General features: G+C 39.5%; 1 protein-coding gene across 3 annotated transcripts in view; it reads right to left on the bottom strand.

Annotated features, from left to right (window-relative positions):
- KIAA1549 (KIAA1549 ortholog) overlaps nt 1-22971 on the bottom strand; it is a 142009-nt gene that overhangs the window by 42548 nt on the left and 76490 nt on the right. For all 3 annotated transcript variants that reach the window (XM_058021879.1, XM_058021878.1, XM_058021880.1), the window contains exons 4-9: nt 20838-21015; nt 19196-19323; nt 17639-17822; nt 11311-11370; nt 8248-8393; nt 1634-1811 (exon numbers count right to left, since the gene is read on the bottom strand). In XM_058021879.1, coding sequence (XP_057877862.1) covers nt 1634-1811; nt 8248-8393; nt 11311-11370; nt 17639-17822; nt 19196-19323; nt 20838-21015 — 874 coding nt within the window. The remainder of the gene's footprint in view (nt 1-1633; nt 1812-8247; nt 8394-11310; nt 11371-17638; nt 17823-19195; nt 19324-20837; nt 21016-22971) is intronic.

Genomic DNA, 22971 nt, shown 5'->3' with positions numbered 1-22971 from the left:
TTGATGTACTTTCTAAAAATTATGTTTTCAAGTTAAAAAGAGTAGTTCTATTTTTTTTCTAGATATCATTTTATTAGTAATCATTCCAATGATGAGCCTAGAACTTAAAGGAACATAGAATTTTTATATTTTATACATCTAACAGCTCATTTCTCACATTATGTTTTCTGTTATAAAAATAGTATTTCTTTGGTGTCGTTTCTTCCAATAGAAGCACTTAAAGATTTTTATGACTCTGTGACTCTTAGAAGAACTTTTGAATGACAGGTCAAAGATAACAAGTTTCAACATGCACTGTAAGCTCTGAACATTTTATGAGTTCGTTCAATATTTATCATTTTTGTAAAGAGAATTTATTCTTGCAACGTTTTTCACTTCCATGTAACCAGCATTACAGTCCATTAATGGATATTGATGAGATGTATATGAGCTACTGACCTATCTGTACACAAGTGTTTTAAAGAGAGACAAAATTTAGAAACACATACAGATGGTACAATTATTACTATTTTCTTTCTTTTCTTTCTGCAGAGAATTTTAAATCTCTTACACATGCTTGTTCTGTTGGCAAAATACACTGTGGTACCATGTAACTCATGCCTCCATATTGCACAGAAATGAGAAAAGGTAATTAAACCTTCATACCAATGAGGTATTTTGCAGATCATACTTGTCTCTTCCTCAGATACAATTAGGAAAGAAACTTAAAGGTAACACAGAATTTTGAGTAGGGTATTCTGTCTCGCTACTAACTGAAAATGGGTTTAATTATTTATATACCAAGCCTCTTGAATAAAGTAATTAAATGAGTTTACATGACCTATCCTATTTATTCTGATATATACCTAGTAAAAAATCACATTACTTTTATATTATATTCACTAAAAGATCATATTACTTATATACTGCTGATGGACAAACAAATAAAACCAAGGTCAATCATATTCCATGGAAGAAATAAATGCCCCAACTACCCTTAGTGTACATCTTTCACAGAAAAAAATAATTCAGACAAAAAAGCAGTGACTGGTGTTAGAATACACTGCTAAAGGAAACACTCAAGTAGAATACACTAACTAAAGGAAACACCCATTTCATACCCATGCACTCCCATCTCCCAACTGTGGGGTTTGTGCAAGTTCCTGGACAAGACAAACTGTAAAGAAACACTGGCCTAGCAGGATGACATGGAAATGGCACGAAGGTCTTTAGGCAGCACTGTGCTTTTCCAGCACAAGCACAGAGTGAATGCAGTGAGGCTGGAGTTAAAGACCCAGCTGCAACCATCAGCTCAGAGAGGTGAAACAGCACTGCACAGCTCACTGCAAGGCTGCTAAAATTCACTTCCTCAGCAGTGTCAAAGCTGCAGCGCCCCAAAAACAAAGCACTGAAACAGTGGGCACCATGCAGTGCCATAACCTCCCAGGTGGGACAGGGCTTGGCAGGGGTGTGGATACACAGGGCTGTGCCGTGGTGTGGGGATGGCACAGGGCTTGGCAGGGGTGTGGATACACAGGGCTGTGCAGTGGTGTGGGGATGGCACAGGGCTTGGCAGAGGTGTGGGGATGGCACAGGGCTCGACAGTGGCATGGATGGGACAGCTTGGCAGAGGTGTGGATGGCACAGGGCTTACGCTGTGCAACGCTGCCCTCGATGCGGTACCCAAGGATGATGGCAGCCCGCTGGATGTCCACTCTGTTCATCAGGTCTGAGCACTTCAGAGCACTCAGCCTCTCCCCATCTTGGTCCTCCACGAAGTAGATCAGCTCCACGGGGTTATCAACACCAACTAAGCGTGACACGTTCACAATCTGGAAAGAAATTGCAAAGCTGTTACATTTTAAGTTGTATTTATTTGGAGCTCCCTTACATTTTGTCTTAAGAGTTCATACTCTCTCTCCTCTGTTGTAACTCAAAGAAAAATTTCCAGAGAAGTTATATTTCAATTTCAAGATCCCTTATAAAATACATTTTTATGGCTAACCTTTCCTTTTTTTCCCCCTCTACTTGTATCATAAAAATGTACACATCTGGTAAGTAAGAGAACTGCTGTCACTCTAAAGATGCCAAAGCTGTGCCACCCTGGAAGCCTCTACTGCCTTTAGCAATGGTTGGTTACAAGTGTGACTGCATTTTTCCCTTCTCTAAATGCCTACTCTAACTTTGATTTGTTATTCATAACACACACACCTCTTTGCTCCAGTTTTTCTAAATGTTAAGCAGCTACACAGGTGAATATTCTGTTAGCATCAAATAAAACTGTTTGCTCTGTTTCAACTTAAGCACTTGCACAATCACCTTCATCCTGCACACAGCTCCCCTTGGCATCTTCCCTTCTTCAGGAAGGAATGTATTGAAAGCTGTGGGAAGGAATTCTTCCTACCTACATCTAAAGACATTAATAACCAAAAGAATGCATGCTATGAGGAAGCCCTGTAGATACTCTCAAACCATCAAACATCTACATTGCATATGAAACTTTGAATTCCTGTAAAATTACATCTTTTCATGTAACAACTGTCCTCTGTTTAACCATTTACCATGTAATGGTGAGCTCAAACTAGAATTAGGACAACAAACAGTAGGAGATATTCTGTCATTACTTTTTTAAAAGAGATTGAAGGGCTCTGGAAGGAATTGACATAAATAGAGCAATGTATTTTGCTTCCTTCAGAATTATCCTTCGCTATAAAGTACATATTTAATAAATTATAATCTCAGAAAATGCCCACAGGCCTTAAGTAAAGCAAACACACACATGTTTGCATGTGAGGCTTACAAAAGCAGATCTTTATATTGTTTTCTTTCCTAGCTTCCAACTAGACAAATAACGTTGAAAGAAAGAAGTACAACAGGAATGATGTTCTGGTTTTGGGGAACAGCAACTCAACACGTCCTAAAAAAACAATTCCCAGGAATGGCAACAGCAATATATATATATAAAAATGTATATATTTTTAAAAAAGAGGGGAGAAAAATGAAACAAGAGAAAGCACAATTGTCATAAAAATCTTCTAGGACAAATCAAGTGAAAGCAAAAAGTAATGTTCAGTGTCAGCCATATTTGATGCAAGAAACAGCACATCTACAAATAGAGCAGAAAAATGTGCAGATCTCTGAAAGGCAGCAAGAACTGCTAACAGGACCCATTAAATGATGCTGCTGCTCACCTGAACACCATTCCCTCTTCTACCAGCTAAGGGAAAACAAATACCTGACTGAAGGTGATAAAACAGCATCAATAAATGAGGCTACAACACACATACCTGGCAGCTGTAAAGCTAAATCTGGCTTCATGGACCTCAAATATACAACTACACAAATGTACAATTGGTTAACAAATGCCCACAGCTTTATGTTATATTACATCTGCTTCAGGGGGGTTGCCACAGCTTGGTCTCAGTACACAGAGCAGCAGAGTACACAGACTGGTATCTGCTCCCAGCACAGATGAAACCTTCCCAAGCAGCACCTAACTCACATGGAGGGTGAGGGAGCTGAAAGGCCATGTGGGACTGAAAATCAATGGGTTCTTTGATTTAATTTTATGAAGCTCCTCTGTGCATAGTCAGAGAATCACAGAAAATGAGAAAATTCTTTAACTGAGCTGTCATATATTTTACAGTCTGTGAAGAATCCAAGGAGTGTAACTATGTGTATTGCACACATCATGGTAACCAAGCTGCCTGTGTGGGTTAACAAAGGAACTTCTCCACAGCTGCCTTTAGAAAAGGCAGAGGGTTAGAAGGACAAGATTTCATGCAAGTTGCAATGGAAACTGGACAAATTTTAACACAGAATTAAACAACAGCACTTGGCTCCCTATGCTGAGGAACAGGGATGAGTGAGAACAGGGAGAGTGGAGACAGGAAGAAGTAGCTGGAGGTATTTCAGCACAGTACAGAGAACAGGGGAACAAGCACAAAAAAGTTCAGTGGAGGTGCAGGATAGGGTTGATAAACTAAGGTCACTATTTTAAGGTAAATTTTATCTGAAATAATTTCTTCTGAATATACAATATTTTATGACTGCTCACACCATACAAAGAGAGAAGCTTCATAGAGAGAAGCTGCAGACAAAATTTCAAAACCATGGGGAGATGATTATGTATTTCTAGTCTGGGAAAGCTGGTGACTAGCAGGGTAGTCTGGAAGCAGATACAAGACAATTAAATTTGTACATAAACCCAGTACCTGTGACAATAGCAGTACCTCAGTTTTCATCTAAGTTTTACTTATTGATTTTTGCAACTAGCCTCTGAGTTTGCTGAAACACAGGAAATGGCACACTGGGCCTGAACTCTTTTAAATCTGCTAATGATTTTGAGGCACACAGTCACTGTGCCTGTTACAGAGTTTCTGGATTCTAAGTTTTGTGACACATGGTTCCAAATTACACTCTTTGTGCAGCTTCAGACTGCTTTAGTCTCTGTCCTTGAGAATGATAAGAATGCAAGCAGAGACAAACAGTATTTGCCAGGCATCCAGCAAAGCAGCTCATATGTAAGGAAGCACTTAAGCACTTCACATTTATACTTTGGCAGTGAGAGATGACATAGGGAGAGAAGAGATAGAAGAATTTTAAATGCAGGAGGCAGAATGTTGGTGGGGGGAAAAAAAAAAGAAAAGACTAATTCAACTCCTGTGTACATAAATGATACCATCTTTGTTGATACTAGATGTGCATTTAACCTCCACAGAGGAAAGGCTTAACTGTGTTCAGGTGTCAGTAAATTTAATTTAAAAATTGTTTTCAAGTGACTATCATAGGTCAGTGAACAGAGTTGCCTTGGTAACAAAATCTAGTTGGTAATTTCAGGCACGGAAATACAAGTGTGGGGAAGCTTCCAAGGCATTCTCAGAGTCCTGAGCAGTCAGAGGGATGTCCTGGTCAGGAATCCAGGAAGGAGCAAGGAAGTCCTGGTGAGCTGTTTCAGGGTCTGGAAGGCTGAGCACCACTGTGAAACAAGCAGATATGCACATACAACCTCCAGTGCTCCTGCAGGAGGATTATTTCCCTTTCTTTCCTTCCTTCATCATACTGAGAAAAAAATAAACAAAAAAGATCCTCTTTCTGTCTTATTAAGAGTAGGGTTTTAGTGTCTGGGCACTTAATTCAAGCTGTACTGTGGTCAGCACACAGAGGTACAAGCAGGCTGTGAGCAACCTGACAAGAGGGGTCAGTTGCTGCCTGGGCCGGCTGCTGGAGGGGCCAAAAGCCTAAGAGGAAAAGGTGAAGCAGCAGCAGTGCCCAAAGGCTTCACTTATCAACCTAAAAACTCACAGTAAGACTTTATTTATAAACCTAAAAACTCACAGCAAGACAGGCTTTCCTCAGCCAGGAGAGACACACAAGCTGTCAGCAGAAAAACACGAGAATGAATTTTTGCCTTAATGAAAAGCTCAATTCAGTCACTGCATTCTCTCATAAGCTGCTACTCCTCACACACACTGCAAATAAAATGCTGCCTAGCATGTTCTTTAAATCAGAACATTCCTCTTTGTTAAATTTACTAGGATCAGCTTTTCACTTTCTATTAGGTTCAAAGGACCAAGCATGTTGAAATAAAAGAAAATTAATTGTTTTTTATTACCTGCTGCTGTGTTTTTAAACTACAATTAAGCCCTCTAATTCCTAAAAAATGTAATGAGAATTATTTCAGTAAACTATAATATCATAAAATACATATTGTAGATATTAAAATATAAATATGGCACAGGTCTCTGCAGATGCAATGCAAGCCACAGTAAGCACGTGCCTTCAAATTTGCAGCAACAGAAGATGCACATTGAAAATATGTAAGACCTACTCTGTGAAACATTAATATAATGTCACACAAAAATCAGTGGAACTATCAGAAGTACAAAAACCAGGTGTGAGGCTTCAGAGGCGTTTTTGTACACAATGGTTACAGACTTTTTTCTTTTTTATCATGGAGTGCCACCTGTTAACAGCACAGACAGTGAAACAGGAGGGGAAAGCCTGCTATTTGGGTACCCTCCAAAGCTCTTCTTCAGTGTGCCCAGGCTTAAAGCATCATTTTTCACATTCTTAGGCACTAACACATGCCTTCAGAAATGAAATCTAAACCTCAAAAGGTATCACTTCTATTTCCTGAGCACGTGAAAGGAAACTAATATGCCTGCAGTAACATTCACAAATAATTGCTTCACCTCTTGACCTGCAGTCTTGATTTTCCACAGAGCTTAGAAATGTCACATTTCAATACACTATAAATACATTTCACCTCAGGAAAAACTCCAGTCTGGAGGGTCACAAGGCAAGTGAAATGTGAGTCCAGTCTTTAATGGATATATAAACATGTTCTGTTAAAACTGTGCAACACTTTTGGTGCTGGCAGTTTGTTTTTTTTTTTATTTTCACTTCTTTGTGCTCCACTATCATAGCAGTCACTGAATTGTGTGCAAGAAATATGTATGGGAAAATGTGAATGTAGAGCACAAGAAATATTAGCTCTCCCAGAAGATACAAACACAGCTTATAAACTTGGCTAAGAGGAACAGAATCAACAGCAGTAAAAGGTTTATGGCAGATATCTATGGACAAGATCCTCAGCTAACAGGGGAACATCCTGGAAAGGAACTATCCTTCAGTCTGGAGCTCACCATCACTGCAGCTGCACACCACAGCCTTTCAGGCTGTCTTACCTGCCTGAACATCCTGCCAAGGCAGTACCAAGGAGCTGTGGCACCTGCAGGTACCTGCTGTTGTGAGCACACCCAGCACACACACTTCACTGCAAGGTTTCTCTTCAACCTCTCTCCGTCCCCATCTCCTTTGTTCAGCTCTAACCCTACCTGGAAGGGTGGGCTGGGAGCACCTGGAGAAGCCCTGTGATGGTAAGATGTGCTGACTGTAATGAACAGAACCCTCCTCTGCCCAAAGCCAGCAGTTGGCAGGCTCTTTGCACTAATTAAGTGGCATAAATGAGCAGCATTGCTGTCTGCAACACGAGCTGCAGACCTCATCTTATGTCCCAGTACATAACACAAAGTCAAAAGAAAAAAATGCTGTATTTTCACTTTCCAAAATACCACTCCTTATCTAAAAAGGATGTGCCCATAATTTTGTGCATGAGAAAAAATAAACTACCTGAGCTTTATTGTGCAAAGTCATAAAACTGTAATCTAAACATACACGTTTTATAGGCTGTGGTATCTTCACTAGAAACATAAGGAATATTTGTTTAATTTATATGCAAAAAGAGGACAAAGGCATAATGAACAAAGTGCAATAAGAAGTGCTGGGAATAGGAGATTTGAAGCAGACACCTATTAGCAGCAATTCAAAGCTGTACAGAAGAAAAATAAAATAAAATCTCTATTACTGAAACAGATGTTTCTGAGACAGGAAAGCAGAAGTAAAAATATCCCAACATCTGGAAATTTAAGTGGTAGCAAAAAACATAGGATTAAATTAAATAAAGACAATAGGTCTGAAATGCAAAAAGGGCATCTGGGAGGTAAACCAACTGTCAATGAATTAGCTGGAAATGGTAATTTTTAAGAAGATGAGCCATTAAAAAAGTACTTTGGCTTTCAGACTGTTGAACTGACTAGAAAGAACACATCAGAATTTAAAACTTTAAATTAAATAGCAAAGTCTTCTTGGACTTAATGTGAATAAATCCACCTGTGACTCTAAAACTCTAAAGCAGCACTGGAATTCAGATAACAGAAGTTGCTATGTGTGCAAAATTTGGTATGAATAATCATTTTTACCTGAAATCCAATCCTGTGACCATGAGTACTGTGACAAGTAAGAAGTTAAGGGGTAGAATGTGCTACTCTACTGCTGCACCAAGCCACACAACTCTATTTTGTATTTCAACACCACTGCCAAAACATCAGAGAGCTGTGAAGTAGCTGTCCCAGGAGATAAATGTTTTTCAGATGATCATCCTGTCTCCTTTTGCTAGGCACATCATGAAAGCCAAACAAGATAGAACATTTTTAAAATAAGACGTTGGTAAAACAATTTTCACTGTTGTTTCTATGAAGCCATCAAAAGTTTTTAGTAATCAGTTATTTGCATTTGTTATGTTTAGCTTAAAAGTGCTTGAAAGAAGACCCATATTTTAGGTGCAAAACACAAGTATCACCAACTAGCTAAAGGTGACGCACGCTTTTGAGTTACATTTCTCAACTCAAAACCTGAAAGCTTTGTTAACACTCATGTTAAATGATCCAATAATTTATTATGCTTTATTTTTCACCCTCTTAGTACCTGCACAATGTTGGTGCCTGCAAAGCTGGCCCGTCTCCAGATCCTGCCTCTGAGCAAAGCCTCGTTGAAGAGGTGAGCGAGTTTGCGCTCCATCTCAGCCCGGAACACTTCCTCCTGAACCCGCTGGTCAACCACACCCAGGAGAACTGCACGGCACAGAAAACAGCCCAAGAAAGCACATTCATTAGTAAAACTTCTCAGCTTCTTCTCCATAACTTCAATTGCAAGCTCTGAGTCGCCCTGGGACAGCTCAGGAATAATCCGAGAGCGCCTGTATTTAAATGGGAATTCTGACCTGTTCAGGTGGAGGTTACTTGCTGGAAAAGGGAGACGTTTAGTAGGAAAAAGTCAAAATAAATAATTTGGGGGAAAAAAAATTCAGGCAGAGGATTTCTCTGGAACCTTAACCAACCCAGGATAATTAGGAGACTATTTCAATTCTAAAAATGCATAAAATCATGAGCATCCAATGAATTTTTAAAAACTGCTAAAAGAGAAAAAACTTAGAATCGTCTGTTTCAACTAATTGCAGTCAAAAGTGTTGTGCTGGAGATGTACCAACACTTGTGTGCCAGCTTGGAGCTGGGGAGGGCAAGGGTACCCTGGGCAGCTAATGCTGAGAGGAATCCCTGAAGGAAGAGGAAAAAAGCATGGACTTTTACTAGCAAGATGGCATCCAGTTAGAGAAATGTGGAGTGAATTTTTTTCCCCCAAAATAAGTAATTTGGGGGGGAAAAAAATTCAGCCAGAAGATTTTTTTTGAACTTTAACCAGGCTAGACAGACCCAGGATAATAAGGAAACTATTTCAATTCTAAAAATGCATAAAATCATGAGCATCCAATGAATTTTTAAAAACTACTAAAAGAGAAAACTTAGTCTAAATAGTCTCCTTCAATTAATTGCAGTCAAAAGTGTTGTGTTGGAGATGTACCAACACTTGTGTACCCAGTTGGAGCTGGGGAGGGCAAGGGTTCAGAGTCCTGGAGAAAAAGTAGAACACCAGCATAGGAATGAAGCTGTGTATTCAAGTGCAACTTGCCCAGATAAGATTAACAAGTATGACAATCACAGCATAAAAAAATGGTTTGCAGCTCTGCTCACTTGGCAACCAGGTACCCTGGGTCACTGGGGCAGCCAATGCTGAGAGAAATCCCTGAAGGAAGATGAAAAAAAGGGTGGACTGTTACTAGCAAGATGGCATCCAGTTGGAGAAATGTGGAGTGAATGGAGCAGTAATCATTCAAATGATCCAACTGAACAACCCTCCAGGACAGCAAACCAGCTCACTGCTGACTGCATCAAATAAATTCAGTTTTAATTCTCCTCCACTAAAAATACAGGTATTTTTAAAAATCCGCTTTTTCTGTGTTTCCACATTTATTAAGTCTAGAGGTTAATAAAAAGCCACCAGTTGGATAAAATCAATTAAATATAATTTTAATTTTTTTTAAATTTTTAAACCAAATCTATTAAAGACATGTTTTCAATTTGAAGCTTTCACTGCAGATATCAGAAAAAGGAAACATTTTCATGATTTGTCACTGAGATCAACAGTATCTGTCTTCTAAATTCAATCACAGACTAAGTAACTCAGAATTAAATAGCAAAACAGACAGTGACCTAAGGCTGTTATATACACCAAGCAGAAAACTGTTCTTGCCTGTGTATTGGATTTCAGTATCAATAAATTATGTTTAATAGCATGAATTGTATTCTACAACAGAGGGAGAGTATATCCCAGCTTTTTATGACTAGTGGGATACATGCACATATATCTGGGTAATTTGATATTAAAAAATCTTTACATGCATGGATTCTATCATTTTCCCATGTCATGATTCATTACCCTTAAAATACAAAACACTGACTGAAAGCAATGACTCAGCCAAAGTCTACCAGCTCTTCCCAGAATCCTGCAAGAACTGAGACTACAAAAAACTCCTCTGCAGGAAAAAAAAAAAAGTTGCTGCAATTGGCTTTCAAAATCTTACAGGCAGAAGTTTATCAAAACCCAAGGGAATGTGATTTCAAAGCTGGAAGAACCCATTTTTTACTGCAGGGGCTAAGGGAATTTTCAGCAGCAATGGACAAACCTAAGGGTGAGCAAGAGAGGGAGCAGGTGGAGCCAAAAAAGCCAACACAAATCTCTGAGGAAGGATGCCCACTGGTTATGAGGCACACACAGGAGATTCTCCCACATCACTGAGCATTATCTGAAATTCTAAATCTTTCTTCTCTGAAACAAACCATGTGGGCAAATTGAGGTGCAATTTGCTCTCCTGCTTAAAGAGTGAAGTGGTGACTGGTGGGAGGAGACAGGGAAACCTGGAAAAAAGAGCAAGTCTATACAACAGGTGAACTAGAGGTATAAAAGTTGTAGGAATACAAGAGAGCATCCAGTGGGGCACCTGCACCCTGAGAACACGTTTGGAAGGCAAAGCCTCCTCACCAGTCAGGCTTAAAAACACAGGTAAGACCTACAGCAGGAAGGCAACCTCAACAGCCTCTGAGCACCTAAATGTGACAGCTCAAGCACATCTGTAAATTACAGAATAAAACACTCAGAAGACTTTGGTGGGAGGGATCTTCTGTGAACGAATCAGAAGAGATCAACGAAATGTGATGAAACTCTTTCAGGTACTCAGAATTCATCTATTTTCACTCTATTCTGGGCATGTTTTGGTAGAAAGTGTCACACAAATACAATTTTAATTTTCACTTAAAATAGGCACCTAAAAATCAATGTGGCACATTGACAACATGCACAGTAGATACTTTATGCCTGACAGTCTGAGCTGTTTCACTAAGAATGAACTGCCTTATAGACAAAAAGTGCTTTGTGTGCATTATCAAGGAATTTCAGTAGTTAATTCTAGACCAGGGATTTATATTTCCCAAATATTCCAGGTCACTGGGCCTTTGGTTTTAGAATTTATTCAGCTCAGACATGTTATTACCTCATAAAAATGCAGCACCCCTAAGCTATTGATATTTATGCAGGCTAGTTATCCCACTACCAAAACTAATTGCACTTTTACTTACTCACAGAGACCATACATACCTGTTCTCACCCAGGACGATTTCATCAACTGGGACACATTAAGCTTAGGATAATGAAAGGCTGAAGAAAAAACAGAATGGAAGAAAAACATCCTTAAGAACAGTTTTCTAAACAACATACACAAAACCAGAAGCCACTACATAATTTATACTGTCAGCAAGCATCTTATTTACACAGATGCATTTCTGCTCCCGAGGCAATGCAGACACAATGGCAAGGGAAGTGCTCCCAATGTACACTGCTGAGTTTGTCTCTAACAAAAAGAAGCTAAGTGAAACAGTCAGATTTATTACGTGAAAGACTCCAAGCTGCTGCACCGGGGTCATTGCTCCCAGGAATTTAAAAGCTCACTGCCTGAGCTGTGACTCTCACTGAGCTAGCTGCAGGATCAGACTCACTCAAAGGGCAGTGAGGCAACTCTTGAGTGTCTCAGGATGAAAATAAGACCTTCTCTGAGGCAGAAACTACAACGAAGCAATAAATGTAAAGCAGAGAACTAAACATGTATGATTTGTGCTCCAGACTTGTGCAGTTCTATTTACAAAACCCACAAATACCCACATGTAGAAACACTGCTCTAGACAAACCTCATGGCTTTTCTCCTTGGCTTGGTGGCTCCAAGTTTTCCTAATTTCTCAATTTTTCAAAAAAAAAAAAAAAAAAAAAAAAGCTCTGCTTTAGAGGGAAATCCTTGCCCCAGTAAGGAAAACAGTCTATTTCTACTGACTTCAGTATAGATAAGATTTTTCCCAAGGTTTCCACTGGAGAGCAGTAAAGACATGTTGGGAAAGAAGTGAAGATGGGGGCTGGGCCAACAGTTTCCTCAAGGGAAGTCTTAAACTTCACTATGGCAATAAGGAAAAGGAATGGTCTTAACTTTCTCAAAATATTTAATCCAGATGCAGCTTGCTAAGCATTATACAAAGGTTAATTTTTAAACCATTTCATGAACAGAAAGAACGCAGCACATAACAATTAAATGACCTGGCCCATGCTGGATCAATTTAGAATAAAGATGTCCACAGTTGTGGACTAGTTTGCCACTACTCCACATTTCAGGGAAGTAGAAAATTGAAGTTTTTCTAATTTAATGATGCAAGAATTTGTAGACAAGCCGTTCTCTGTTAGTGTACCAAAAATCTGATTCTTTTGCCCATTAAAAAGCTTAGGAATTTTTTTTGTTAAGGTAAAAGTAAAAGAATCATTAGTTACATTTTACCTTTTATTTCCACAGATTTATAACTAACTCGTATTGGAAGAAAAAAATTAAAGAAAATTTGGTTATTCCACCTTTATTTCAGCAATAGCACCACTAGCTTCAAGATGACCACCTGGCTGGTACTCTGTGACTTACTATTCAGAAGGGTGTTGGAACATGGTCCTTCTTTTCTGAACAGGAAACACTGGCCCTCTATGCAAGTGATCACAATGCATTAAATTTCCAAAACACTCAGACAAGCAAAAAGCACCTCAGAGTCCATTTAAACACACCCATTTATTTCTGGCATCCTGCTACTCGATTCTTCTGATTGTAGCTTTTAGATTGAAATTCTATTTACTCTAGTCATGCAATTGTTTACTTCAATTTAGAGATGGAAGCTGAACAAAAAAAGCATAAACTGAACTGAAAACTGATTCTGTTGTTTTCCAATGCATGGAAAGAGCACGATAAGGAAATCAAAAACCTTCCAGTGACCATAATGCTTTGAACTCCTAGCAATTTTGAGTTTTTTCTTCTTTTACCCAAAATCGTGTTTCACTTCAATACTTACTGTGCTCTTCACACTTTTTCTAATTAGTACTTGAAAATTATTTAATTCATGCAAATTGCTGGGTGACTATTCATTTAAACTTTCCATGGAATTAATGCAACTTAAAAATAAACCAACGTGAGCAGAAAATCTTGACATTGAAAAGGAAGATGTGCTGCTGTGATCATTGCCAGCTAAGACTAGGTTCTAAAACCTGACAAAGAATGCTGAAAACTGTCAGAAGTCAGCCAATCCAGGTTCCAATTCTTATACCACAGGTCACTGTAGTGTCTCACTGACACACAGACCTTGGGCTCATCTGGAGTCTCAGCACCGCAGTAAGATCAAATTTACAAGAGTTCTGATGTCCTCTGGAACTAACAATTACAAACAGCACTGACTGATTGTTATTCTGAGGGGGAAGCTGGATAGACAAAATGCAATTATTAGCTAGATTGCAGCTGGTCTGCTAATGACTCTGGCTGCATTAATGAAGTAGATGCTGGCATCATTAGAAGATGCTAACAGGGAGCCCTGGAGCACCATACCGTGTAACAGCATCAATTTGGGGCTGAATGAAAAGGGAAAGGGTCACCTGCTCACCAGAGACCTACTAAGAGCAGTCTAAGGCACACCACTTAGGCAGTGTGGCCATTGCCAGATGTTGTTAGGATCTCTCTCTCTTACAGATGTGTGGGACCATGCAGGACAGATCTGGTGTCATGCTGATCGTTCTTATTTCTGATCAACGGAGAACTGCAGCAGAAAGCGTGGAGGGAATGCAGTATTTGAAATGAGAGGGCATTAAATGAAAAATAAGATTCCATGCAGATACTGGGGTGTGGGCAATAGCAACACACTGTGTCTGTTTAAAACCTGATCCAAAATCCACCCAGAAAAAATTGCCAAATATTTTGCAGTCCTTGGACCATATCATACAATTTTATATTTATCCTATTGGCCTTGCAACATCTCCAAGACAGCCATAATATGCATCAAAGTGCTACTTACAACTAAAAATTATCAAGTCCCAAGGCAACTCTCTCTACTCTCATAGGACTTGAAGTCCTAAGAAAAACAAAGAGCTTTATTCAGGGTAAGTTCATGAAGGCAAATATTGCCATCTACTCCACAGCTAGCCTTTACTTGTCCACCAAGAAATCTGCTAGCCATAAAGAGATACTAAATATATAGTTTCCTGTTATTTTTAATGAACTAGCATCCAAACCCTGTGATTTGACTTGGTTTTCTTTCTGTCATGACCATCTAAGCAATTTTCAATCTGAAACATGAGCTGTGAGGTGGACAATGAAAAATAAGCATAAGAAAGGTGTAAACTGGACATTTGAATAGAAACACATTGCTCAAGTCACCTAGAAGTCTTGTGAGGAAAGAAAGAAGTCTGGAAGTTTCCAGGTTTTGCCATTTTCACAGCCCTATTCCTGCAAAGAACAGTCCACATCTGCAAAACAACTTTCACTCCTAATTCTGACTCTATGTGAGTGGGGAAAAAACTGACTAAGAATTCCTGGTGCTAACAATGGGAAGGGACAAACCACAGAGTTAAAACTATAAACAGGACATATTATTTATGTGAATAAAAACCATGAAAGGACAGTTTGTGAAAGGCAATGCAAAATGAACAAGTGGCAAGGAGCAAATACTCTCTTTGGAACAAGGCTCATATTTGGGATATTAATGTCATGGTCTCACTTAATAATGTAGAGATGCACAAGTAGCTTTTCTTGGGTATGACCAACTTCAACCCCCAAGGTTGGGGGCTGGGCCCTGGCACTCAGCTCAACCACAAATAATTTCTTCAGATGCAGCTACAAAACTTACAAGATCATGCATAGAGTCCTCAATGGAAAAAGAAAAGTCACACCAAGAGTATGAATTGTTAGCATGCCTGATAAACTAAGGCACAAATGGCACAGAACAGTATGGCATGGAACATTTTATATTTACATATGAACACTAACATATATAGATGGTTTACATGTAAATATCCAACATTCCTAGAAAAAAAAATCACACTGAAAGCAAAGGTTTGAATATTAATCAGCACAGACCAAAGCAGCTATATCAATCTAAGGTGTTGTAACACCTTCCCTGCTACAGCTGCTCTGTAGAGTTCAGGGCCTAGAAAACAAAAACATTTAGGCATCTCCCTGCTAAAGCAGCTTTGAGGATCTGGCTGTTGGTCACCCTCAACAGTCTCTTGAATAAGATGTTTCAGGAAGGATCTGCCCAATGCCGCCGAGCCTTGGGACAGGATTTTTGGCTCTGAATCTGAAGATCTAAAAGCCTTAGGTTTAAAATCCAGTCACAGCAGCAGTGTAAAAAACTGTAGGAACAGCTAAAAATAACTGGCTGTGGTTGTCTCACTGATAAAAGAGTCTGAACTACATTCATAATTTCTGTGCTTGCTGACAGAAGGACCCACAGCTCTAGTAATCTGAGGAACTGTGTTCCCACTTTGCCAACTTACCAAATAGCACCAGAGCTAGTATTCCAAAATTAAAGCACTACTGAGACCAAACTAGACCATTTCAAACCCAAATGCGCTGTCCTACAATGGGCTCAATCTATACTAAATGTGAGCTCCTCTAACAGCAAGAAAGTCAAATTGCTGACAAGATATTCCTTAATTTAGGACACCTTATCCACCAAATCCTCATGTTTTCTACATTGCAATCTTTGGGAAGATCTCATAGTTCCTAAAAATCTTGGGCTGTCCAGTCATCCTACTTCACTTTGCTTTGTAATTGGCATGTGAGTGACCACAGGGCTCCACTGGCACTGGCATCATCCCCACTGACCAGGCACTGTACACATGCAGGTCACAAACACAGGGACAGCTCCTCACACAAATACTAAAGCAATTTCAAATTTCCTAAGTACCATCAGGAAAGGAAAACAGAATCACAGAATTGTTTGGTTTGGAAGGGACCTTAGAGGTCATCTAGTTCCAAGCCCAAGGAGAACCATGTACATTCATCTTGAACAGGAATGTCTTCCCCCTATGACCAGCCTCTCTTTCAAGCTACACCAGCCTTGGTAGAAATTCTGTTATCACTTAATTGCACTGTAGCTCCATTGCACAATCCAGAAGATGGATTCTCAGCAAGGGGTAACCTGCAAATGCACTACAAATATAATTTCAGAATATGTGGACAAGACTAAAAGCTGTAAGAGCCAATGTAGGCTCTTACATCCCAGGGAAAAAGCATCCCTCAACACCAAAAATATTACCAGAGACTAAAAGCTACCTAAATTCAAGCTCAAATGCATACAAGAGAGGACACAGAGTAAAGAGAGGTGTCTTTCAAGCAATCAAGGCAAGAGCAACATTTCATTTGCATTCAGTGAGCAATAAAGACCATAGCCCACAATGTGAGATGTTCTGGGGCTTCCAAGATAAAAAAAATGCTGGTCATCTATGGACAGGATTCTCAAGACTTGGTCCTGGCTCCACTAACAACAACCTTATACATCTTTTAATTGATTATGGGAGTAGAGGGATCAAAAATGCTGAAAACATGAAATCAAAAGCTTCAAAAAATTAGTAAGTTTAGAGTGCATCCATTAAATGGGGAAGTATCCTGCGCAATCATCTTACCTAGACTGAAAGCTGCTAAGGAGAGCAACTTTTCTGTTGACTCTCTTTGCAATATTTTTACTGACATAGACAGCTGCATAAAGAACACCAGCTACAATTAGACCTGATTTTCCACAAAATGTTTAACTATATTGTAAAACTCACTGTGACAGATGTTATGCATCTCTACAGCTCACAGAAATAACTCAAAAAATCAAAAAGCATGGTGAGATAGGAGAAATGGGGAACTAATGGGCTGAGTCAGTGACACCCACCAGCAGGAAAGGCAAGTACTATTCTCCCATGATCTTGCTTATGTTCCTGAGTCATCTGAAAAATCTAAAATCTAACATAAGTTGTCAAGGCCAAGTGTCAAGCAAGCTCTGTTATGCAGGCAGTTCCCACTGATCTGTGTTTAGAATGATGGTGGTCTGGAAAAAAAAAGAGTTGCCATGCAAATGTACATAAAAAGTGAGAAAGGTAATACCTTAAAACTTAACAGACTACATAGACAAATTAATTCAGACTATTTGGGCAAATATCAACTTATGGAGCCAGTGTCCCAGGAGTTTCTAGAAGTCAGAGACATGGTTATGAGCAGCTGAAAGCACTGAACCTTCCTGAGAATAAGAAAAGGTCACTCTAGACATAAGCATAGAGACACACCTTGCACTGCACTTCACAGCAATACTGATCTAAGTGATTTTCTTATTTTTAGATCTGGACTAAGACCAATGAACTGACGAAGCTAGGTTAAACACAACTGACCCAGCACAAAAGGAAAGTATGATGACAAAAGCAGCAAGATGCTGTAACACCAAACTGTGAGCAGAAAGAGGCACAGATTGCCCTGCAGAACTCATGATTCAAGTTAGGCACTTGAAGCTGCATTATGGAAGAAATTATTTTAAAATTGTACAGAGGGAAAATACTGGACAGAAGTATTCTGCAGTATTGGATGACAGCAAATACTCACGTTCAGCAATCTGCTGCACAGGGAAGCCCAGATAGAAGCTGAATTCCACCACGGACAAGTTTCTGAGCTGCTCACTGACTTCAGACCCATTGAGAAAACCATACCTGTCTCGGATGGCAAAGACAATGCTCACAGGGCCCTGTCGAAATGCCACCCCAGGCCTGCTCAGAGTTATGTTCAGTATCTGAAAAGACAGCATTGAAGCAAGGTCAGCAAAATCAAATCACTGCCATTCCATCCCTTCCTTGACAGACTTTTCTTTTTCCTCTTATATGAAGAGGGGTGCAATTCACATCAAGACAGAGGAACATCTGCTCCAGATTGGTTTAGCCAGCTGAGTCTCAGAAGAGGCAAAGTTACATGTGAATTGCTCTTCCAAGAGTCATCCTTTAAGGTCAATCATAACCTAGAATGATCTGACAGCTACAGCCCAGAAAAAAATGAGAAAAAACCACCTAGCAAGACAGACAGCAAAATAAATCTAGTATTAAATAAGTCTTAGATGAATGCCAAACTGCGTGGAACAGAAGAGAGGGATTGATTAAGTTCTGAAAATGGATGTTCTCTTGGTAAAAATCTCCTGCATCACACACACCCAAACCCACCACTTGTTGGAAGCCTTTTTGTGACACTAATATACACAGCAACTGTATTCATGTCAATAAACGTCTTCTGAAAAATAAGAAGTATTTAAAGTAAGTTGGCTAAGCTGATAGCCCAAGAAATTGTTTGTCTTCAGTCTATGCAGTGACACTGTGTTTGAAGTTCTGAGCACTCTTCTGTATGTACTACACAGTACTTCAGGTACTCTAAAATTCATCATTTTTCTTCCTGAATTTATTTTAGTGTACAACAGATGGGTATTTATAGTGTCAGTTAAACAACATTATCAAATTTTTACTGAGTTTGGTATTACAACAAAGTTAGATTAAATTTAAGAATTCAAACAGAAGAGGGAGTTGATCTCATTAAATTGAATTACTGACTTCCCAGGGAGCTCTAAGCTCTGCTCTGTGATTCAGGGCTCTGCACATGTGCAATACCTTTCATGTGTGAAGTACCAGCAGCAGCTGTCACAGACATCATATACTGTAAATATTTCTAGACCTCAGAAGCAACTAGCATGTTTGCTCACATGATGGCAGGGTCATGTAACTCCCATATTCCCTAACAGGGTCTCCAGCACGGCAATGAGACCTGAAAGCTTTCTTCCAGCAAAAACTTTTTAACCACACCTTAGTCTTTTACAGGAAACTATGATCGGAGTGACTCTGGTAAGGGCTGGAACAATTTTATTTGAGAAATTATAAACCCTCTCATAATTCAATAATGCTTTTGGATATAAACCATCACCTTGGATCATTTTTAAAAAGCTTGTAACATGTTGTGCCTTGTTATTTTTTAGGAGGAAAAACCCAACTGACTTCATGAGAAAGCCTCGTAGGTCTACATGACCTAGACTGCAAGTGACAGCCAGAGAACACCTAAATCATTCTTCAGGACAAGCAAAGGTGAGGGGGGAAAAGGGACAAACACAAACCATGCTCATCCTCTCACCTGCACAGTGAAGTTGTAGGACTCCTGGTGCTTGTTCACCTCCAGGAATGCCATTGTCAGCCCTCTCTCAATGCGCTGGCTAAAGGTGCAGAATCCAATATCCACGTTTCGAGGTACAAACTGAAGCACTGAAAGCAAAGGGCAATTATTCCTACAGCAAAGTACTTCCATGAGAGAGAACAAAACAACAGAATTCACAAGGCTATCATTTTCCTCTTTCATGAAGCTCAGGACACATTCAGTGAAACACCAGATGAAAATACATTAAAAACACATTTTGTGTTGCTGTAGTAAATTGTCTACTCACTAAGACTGGTTGCAGCAGTGATTAGATCTCTGAAAGATACTAGTGACAAAATACTGACTGTTTCCTCTTGTATACTAAAAGACCTTCACTATATACATGTGGCTAACTTCACCTCACCTGACCACTGAACTGGCCACACTGAAATTCTGAGCACCCAGCCAATCCATGAAAATCTTCAGAAAATAAAGCAACAAATATCTCTTTCTTGTAGCCTGAAATACAGTATTTAGCTTGCCTAAAAGACTACATATTGGATCAATTAATGCACATTAATATTGGTCTAATACTTTCAAAACACTTAGTGAGCTATCTGTTAAATTTAGATACAGACATCTTTAAGTTCAGAAGAGAGAACGAAAGAGCACAAGGTAGAAAGAGTGAGTGTAGAGGAAGGTGATCAGGCACACAGACCTTAAAAACTTGCACATTCGTGGATTTCCACATATAGTCTTACCCAAAGAAATGCTACAGTTAGCTTACAGATCCTAACAGCAACATTATACAAAGTTCAAACCCAAAAAATACACCTCCTGTCTATCTATATAACCATGTTAAGCAGTGGAAAAAGACATCACACCTGCATAGTTGAAGTGATGTCTTGCCGTACGATTATTAACACAGCACAACAACACACAAAGTGTATCTGAACAAAAGTACCATGTTGACATTTATTAATTCTGCTTGTATGCTCAGTCCCTGTCACTACCTTATTACACAGCCAACCAACCAGGCAAGCAGTTTTATCATGCAAACAGGGCCCAAAGAAGATTTTAAATGACAACATTGACTCTGAAAATCTATTACATGGATAACATTTTGCTTATGATTATTAGCAGTCAAACTCTGCATGAACTGCTGCAATACAGCAGCCATGGAAAGCTGTGTACTACATAAGCAATCCTCCTGCTCATGCTATACACAAGCAACCAATCCTCCTGCTCACCAATTCTCCTACATCATGACAACACAAAAAGGCAGCTCTTAACATAAATTTAATCTGAAATTGACATACGCATTACAAAGTAGCTGCACTGTGATTTTATGAATAAATGTTTCATGGATTTGCTTTCTTTCTTCTCTTCTCACCTTGAGAAGAGAAAGAGCGCAGCTATTTTGCAATGTACCAAAAAAAAGTCCTGAAAAAACCACGAAGTGATGGGTTTAACTATTTACAATTTACCACCTCTCTGCCACAGACCTGTAAATTATGTCATTAACAAAAAGAATTAAGAATCACAGTAGAACAGAGGGTTTTGACTCGACCTTGCACTGCAAGTGAAGAAGTGTGAATCAACAGGAAGCCACCTTTTCCCCTCTGTGTCAGGAGGAACTCACCTGTCTGAACCTGGAATCTGTTGTCTGGCACAGTGAAAGAAGGGTGCACTGAGAGGATGATGGGGGCCTCCCCACGAAGAAGACTGCTGTTCACAAGCACATTTATGACAGCTATTGCCGTGTAAACAAAGGGACCAGATGTCACCAAGAAAGCAAATCTGGGGGAAATTTTATAAACCTACAAAAAAAGAAAAAATCTGAAATTAAGAAAATCCAAATATGTCAATGTTAAATCTGGCAACATTTTAGACCTACACAGTCTCATGGAGTTAAAAGCCACCTCATTGAGAGGCAGGAAAATGCAGTCTTTATTTTTCAAAGAGCAGCAGAAGCTCAAACACAAGTGCTGAGCCTTGCAGCCTCTGCTCCAGTGCATCAGAGGCAACTCCCCTGTGCCAGGTGCACCTACTGGAATCTCTGCAGTACACCACACCAATCTCAGCACTTCTTGATTTATCACATTCCCACATATTAGCACTCCCCCTTGCCTACATTCCCCTGGTGTACATAACATTCCCATACAGAATTCCTGTTTACTTTCTGAACTGCTTGCATAGCTGCTGCATTTCAGTCATGCCACACAGTGAATGCATCCTATACCATTCATATGCGGCACACAAGGAGTAAAATACACATAACCAATGCTCTTTAGATATAATTTGCACACTCAAGAAACTTTCTTCCAGGGAACACTTTTATCTGCTTGTTTCAACATAGTTACCACAATACAATTCTCCTCTTCTAATTCATGTCCTGACTTTGAGTCTTTTTAAAAACCCTGAGGAGCCTCAGACATCATGTAAAAGAAATGAGATTGCAAGTTAAATATAAACCTTGAACCATGCCGACACTCTTATCCATCATTTCTCAGCCACCTAAGTAGAACAAACAGAAGGGTTTTATTTATTTAAACATATTGCAGTGTCTTCCCTCCTTCAGATAAACTCTCTCAACACTAAGAACACCTGTTTCCCCACCATTACTTTTTTCCTTCCTTGGTTTACTCCCCCAGTTTGCTTTATTTGCCTGTGCCAGTCACACTTCAGAAGTATTTTGGGATATCCAACACGATGGCCTCACGGATAAATAATGTAAACCAGAGACCCAGAGTTTCTGATAAATTCACTGAAGGGATGCTAGCACCTTGCAGGTGCCGTGCTGGTGAAGGGATGTGTTGGATACCTTCAGCTTCAGAAACAGCCTTATAGAAAACCACAGTGCCACTTAAATTGCGACCCACATACTCCTTTTTGGTATTTCTGCTGTAGTGTAAAGTGATGGCAACTGCTGTTCAGATGAGACAGCAAGCAGCTCCTTCCTGTCTTCTAAAATGCCTGCATTTCAGAGAGCTCATCTCCACCAGAAGAAACTACCTCAGCAGCAGAAGGAAATGAGAAAAATAATCTATGCTGCTCATTATGCCTTTCTTCTTTCTTTGCCCACAAATATATGCAACATCCAACTTTTATTTTAAATGGATTTAGATCCATAAAACTCAAATTTGTTTGATATGAATAATGTGCACAGCTCCTTTCAGTTCCTCTTATCTGAAATTTTATTCTTTTATCTCATGATGAAATAATCTCTGCAGCTTCAGTTTGTCAAACAGAAACAGCAGTTAAAAATGGGTAACACATGCCAAAAGAAAGTTGCCCATTACTTGCAAATGAGACTGCTTAAAAGGCAAGGAAAAGAGGAATTAGAATTACAAATCTCAGTGACAATTTGCTGGTGATTTCTGGAGCAGTATATGCTGAGGAAGAGAGGTTTGCTGCAGCCAGCACATACTTATGCACTGGAGTTGGGTATTTCAGACTCAAAAGCAAACCAACTCAGCTGCCTCCATCTCTGCCTGGCTGTGCTGCCCCATGGACAACCAGGAAAGCAGCCACGGAATTCACTTTTCCAGCTCAACAGCTAACACTGGTTCCCTTCTGTGCTGCCCTGCATCAGAAGAGCAACAGCAACTCCAGAATGGACATCCAAAATAAAAATCCACTTTTAGCAGTAATTTTGAGGTAGGCAGATTAGAACCACTACAAGTCAAAACAATAGCTATTTCTGCTTGAGATATGGCAGGGTTGTCTGGAATTAGCTCTCTTCAGCCTCATCCATGACAGAAATAACAGACCCA

This window comes from Melospiza georgiana, chromosome 4, assembly GCF_028018845.1.
Source record: "Melospiza georgiana isolate bMelGeo1 chromosome 4, bMelGeo1.pri, whole genome shotgun sequence".
NCBI lineage: Eukaryota > Metazoa > Chordata > Aves > Passeriformes > Passerellidae > Melospiza > Melospiza georgiana.
Note: the sequence above shows the minus strand (reverse complement) of the source record. Positions and strands in the feature narration are given on the sequence as shown.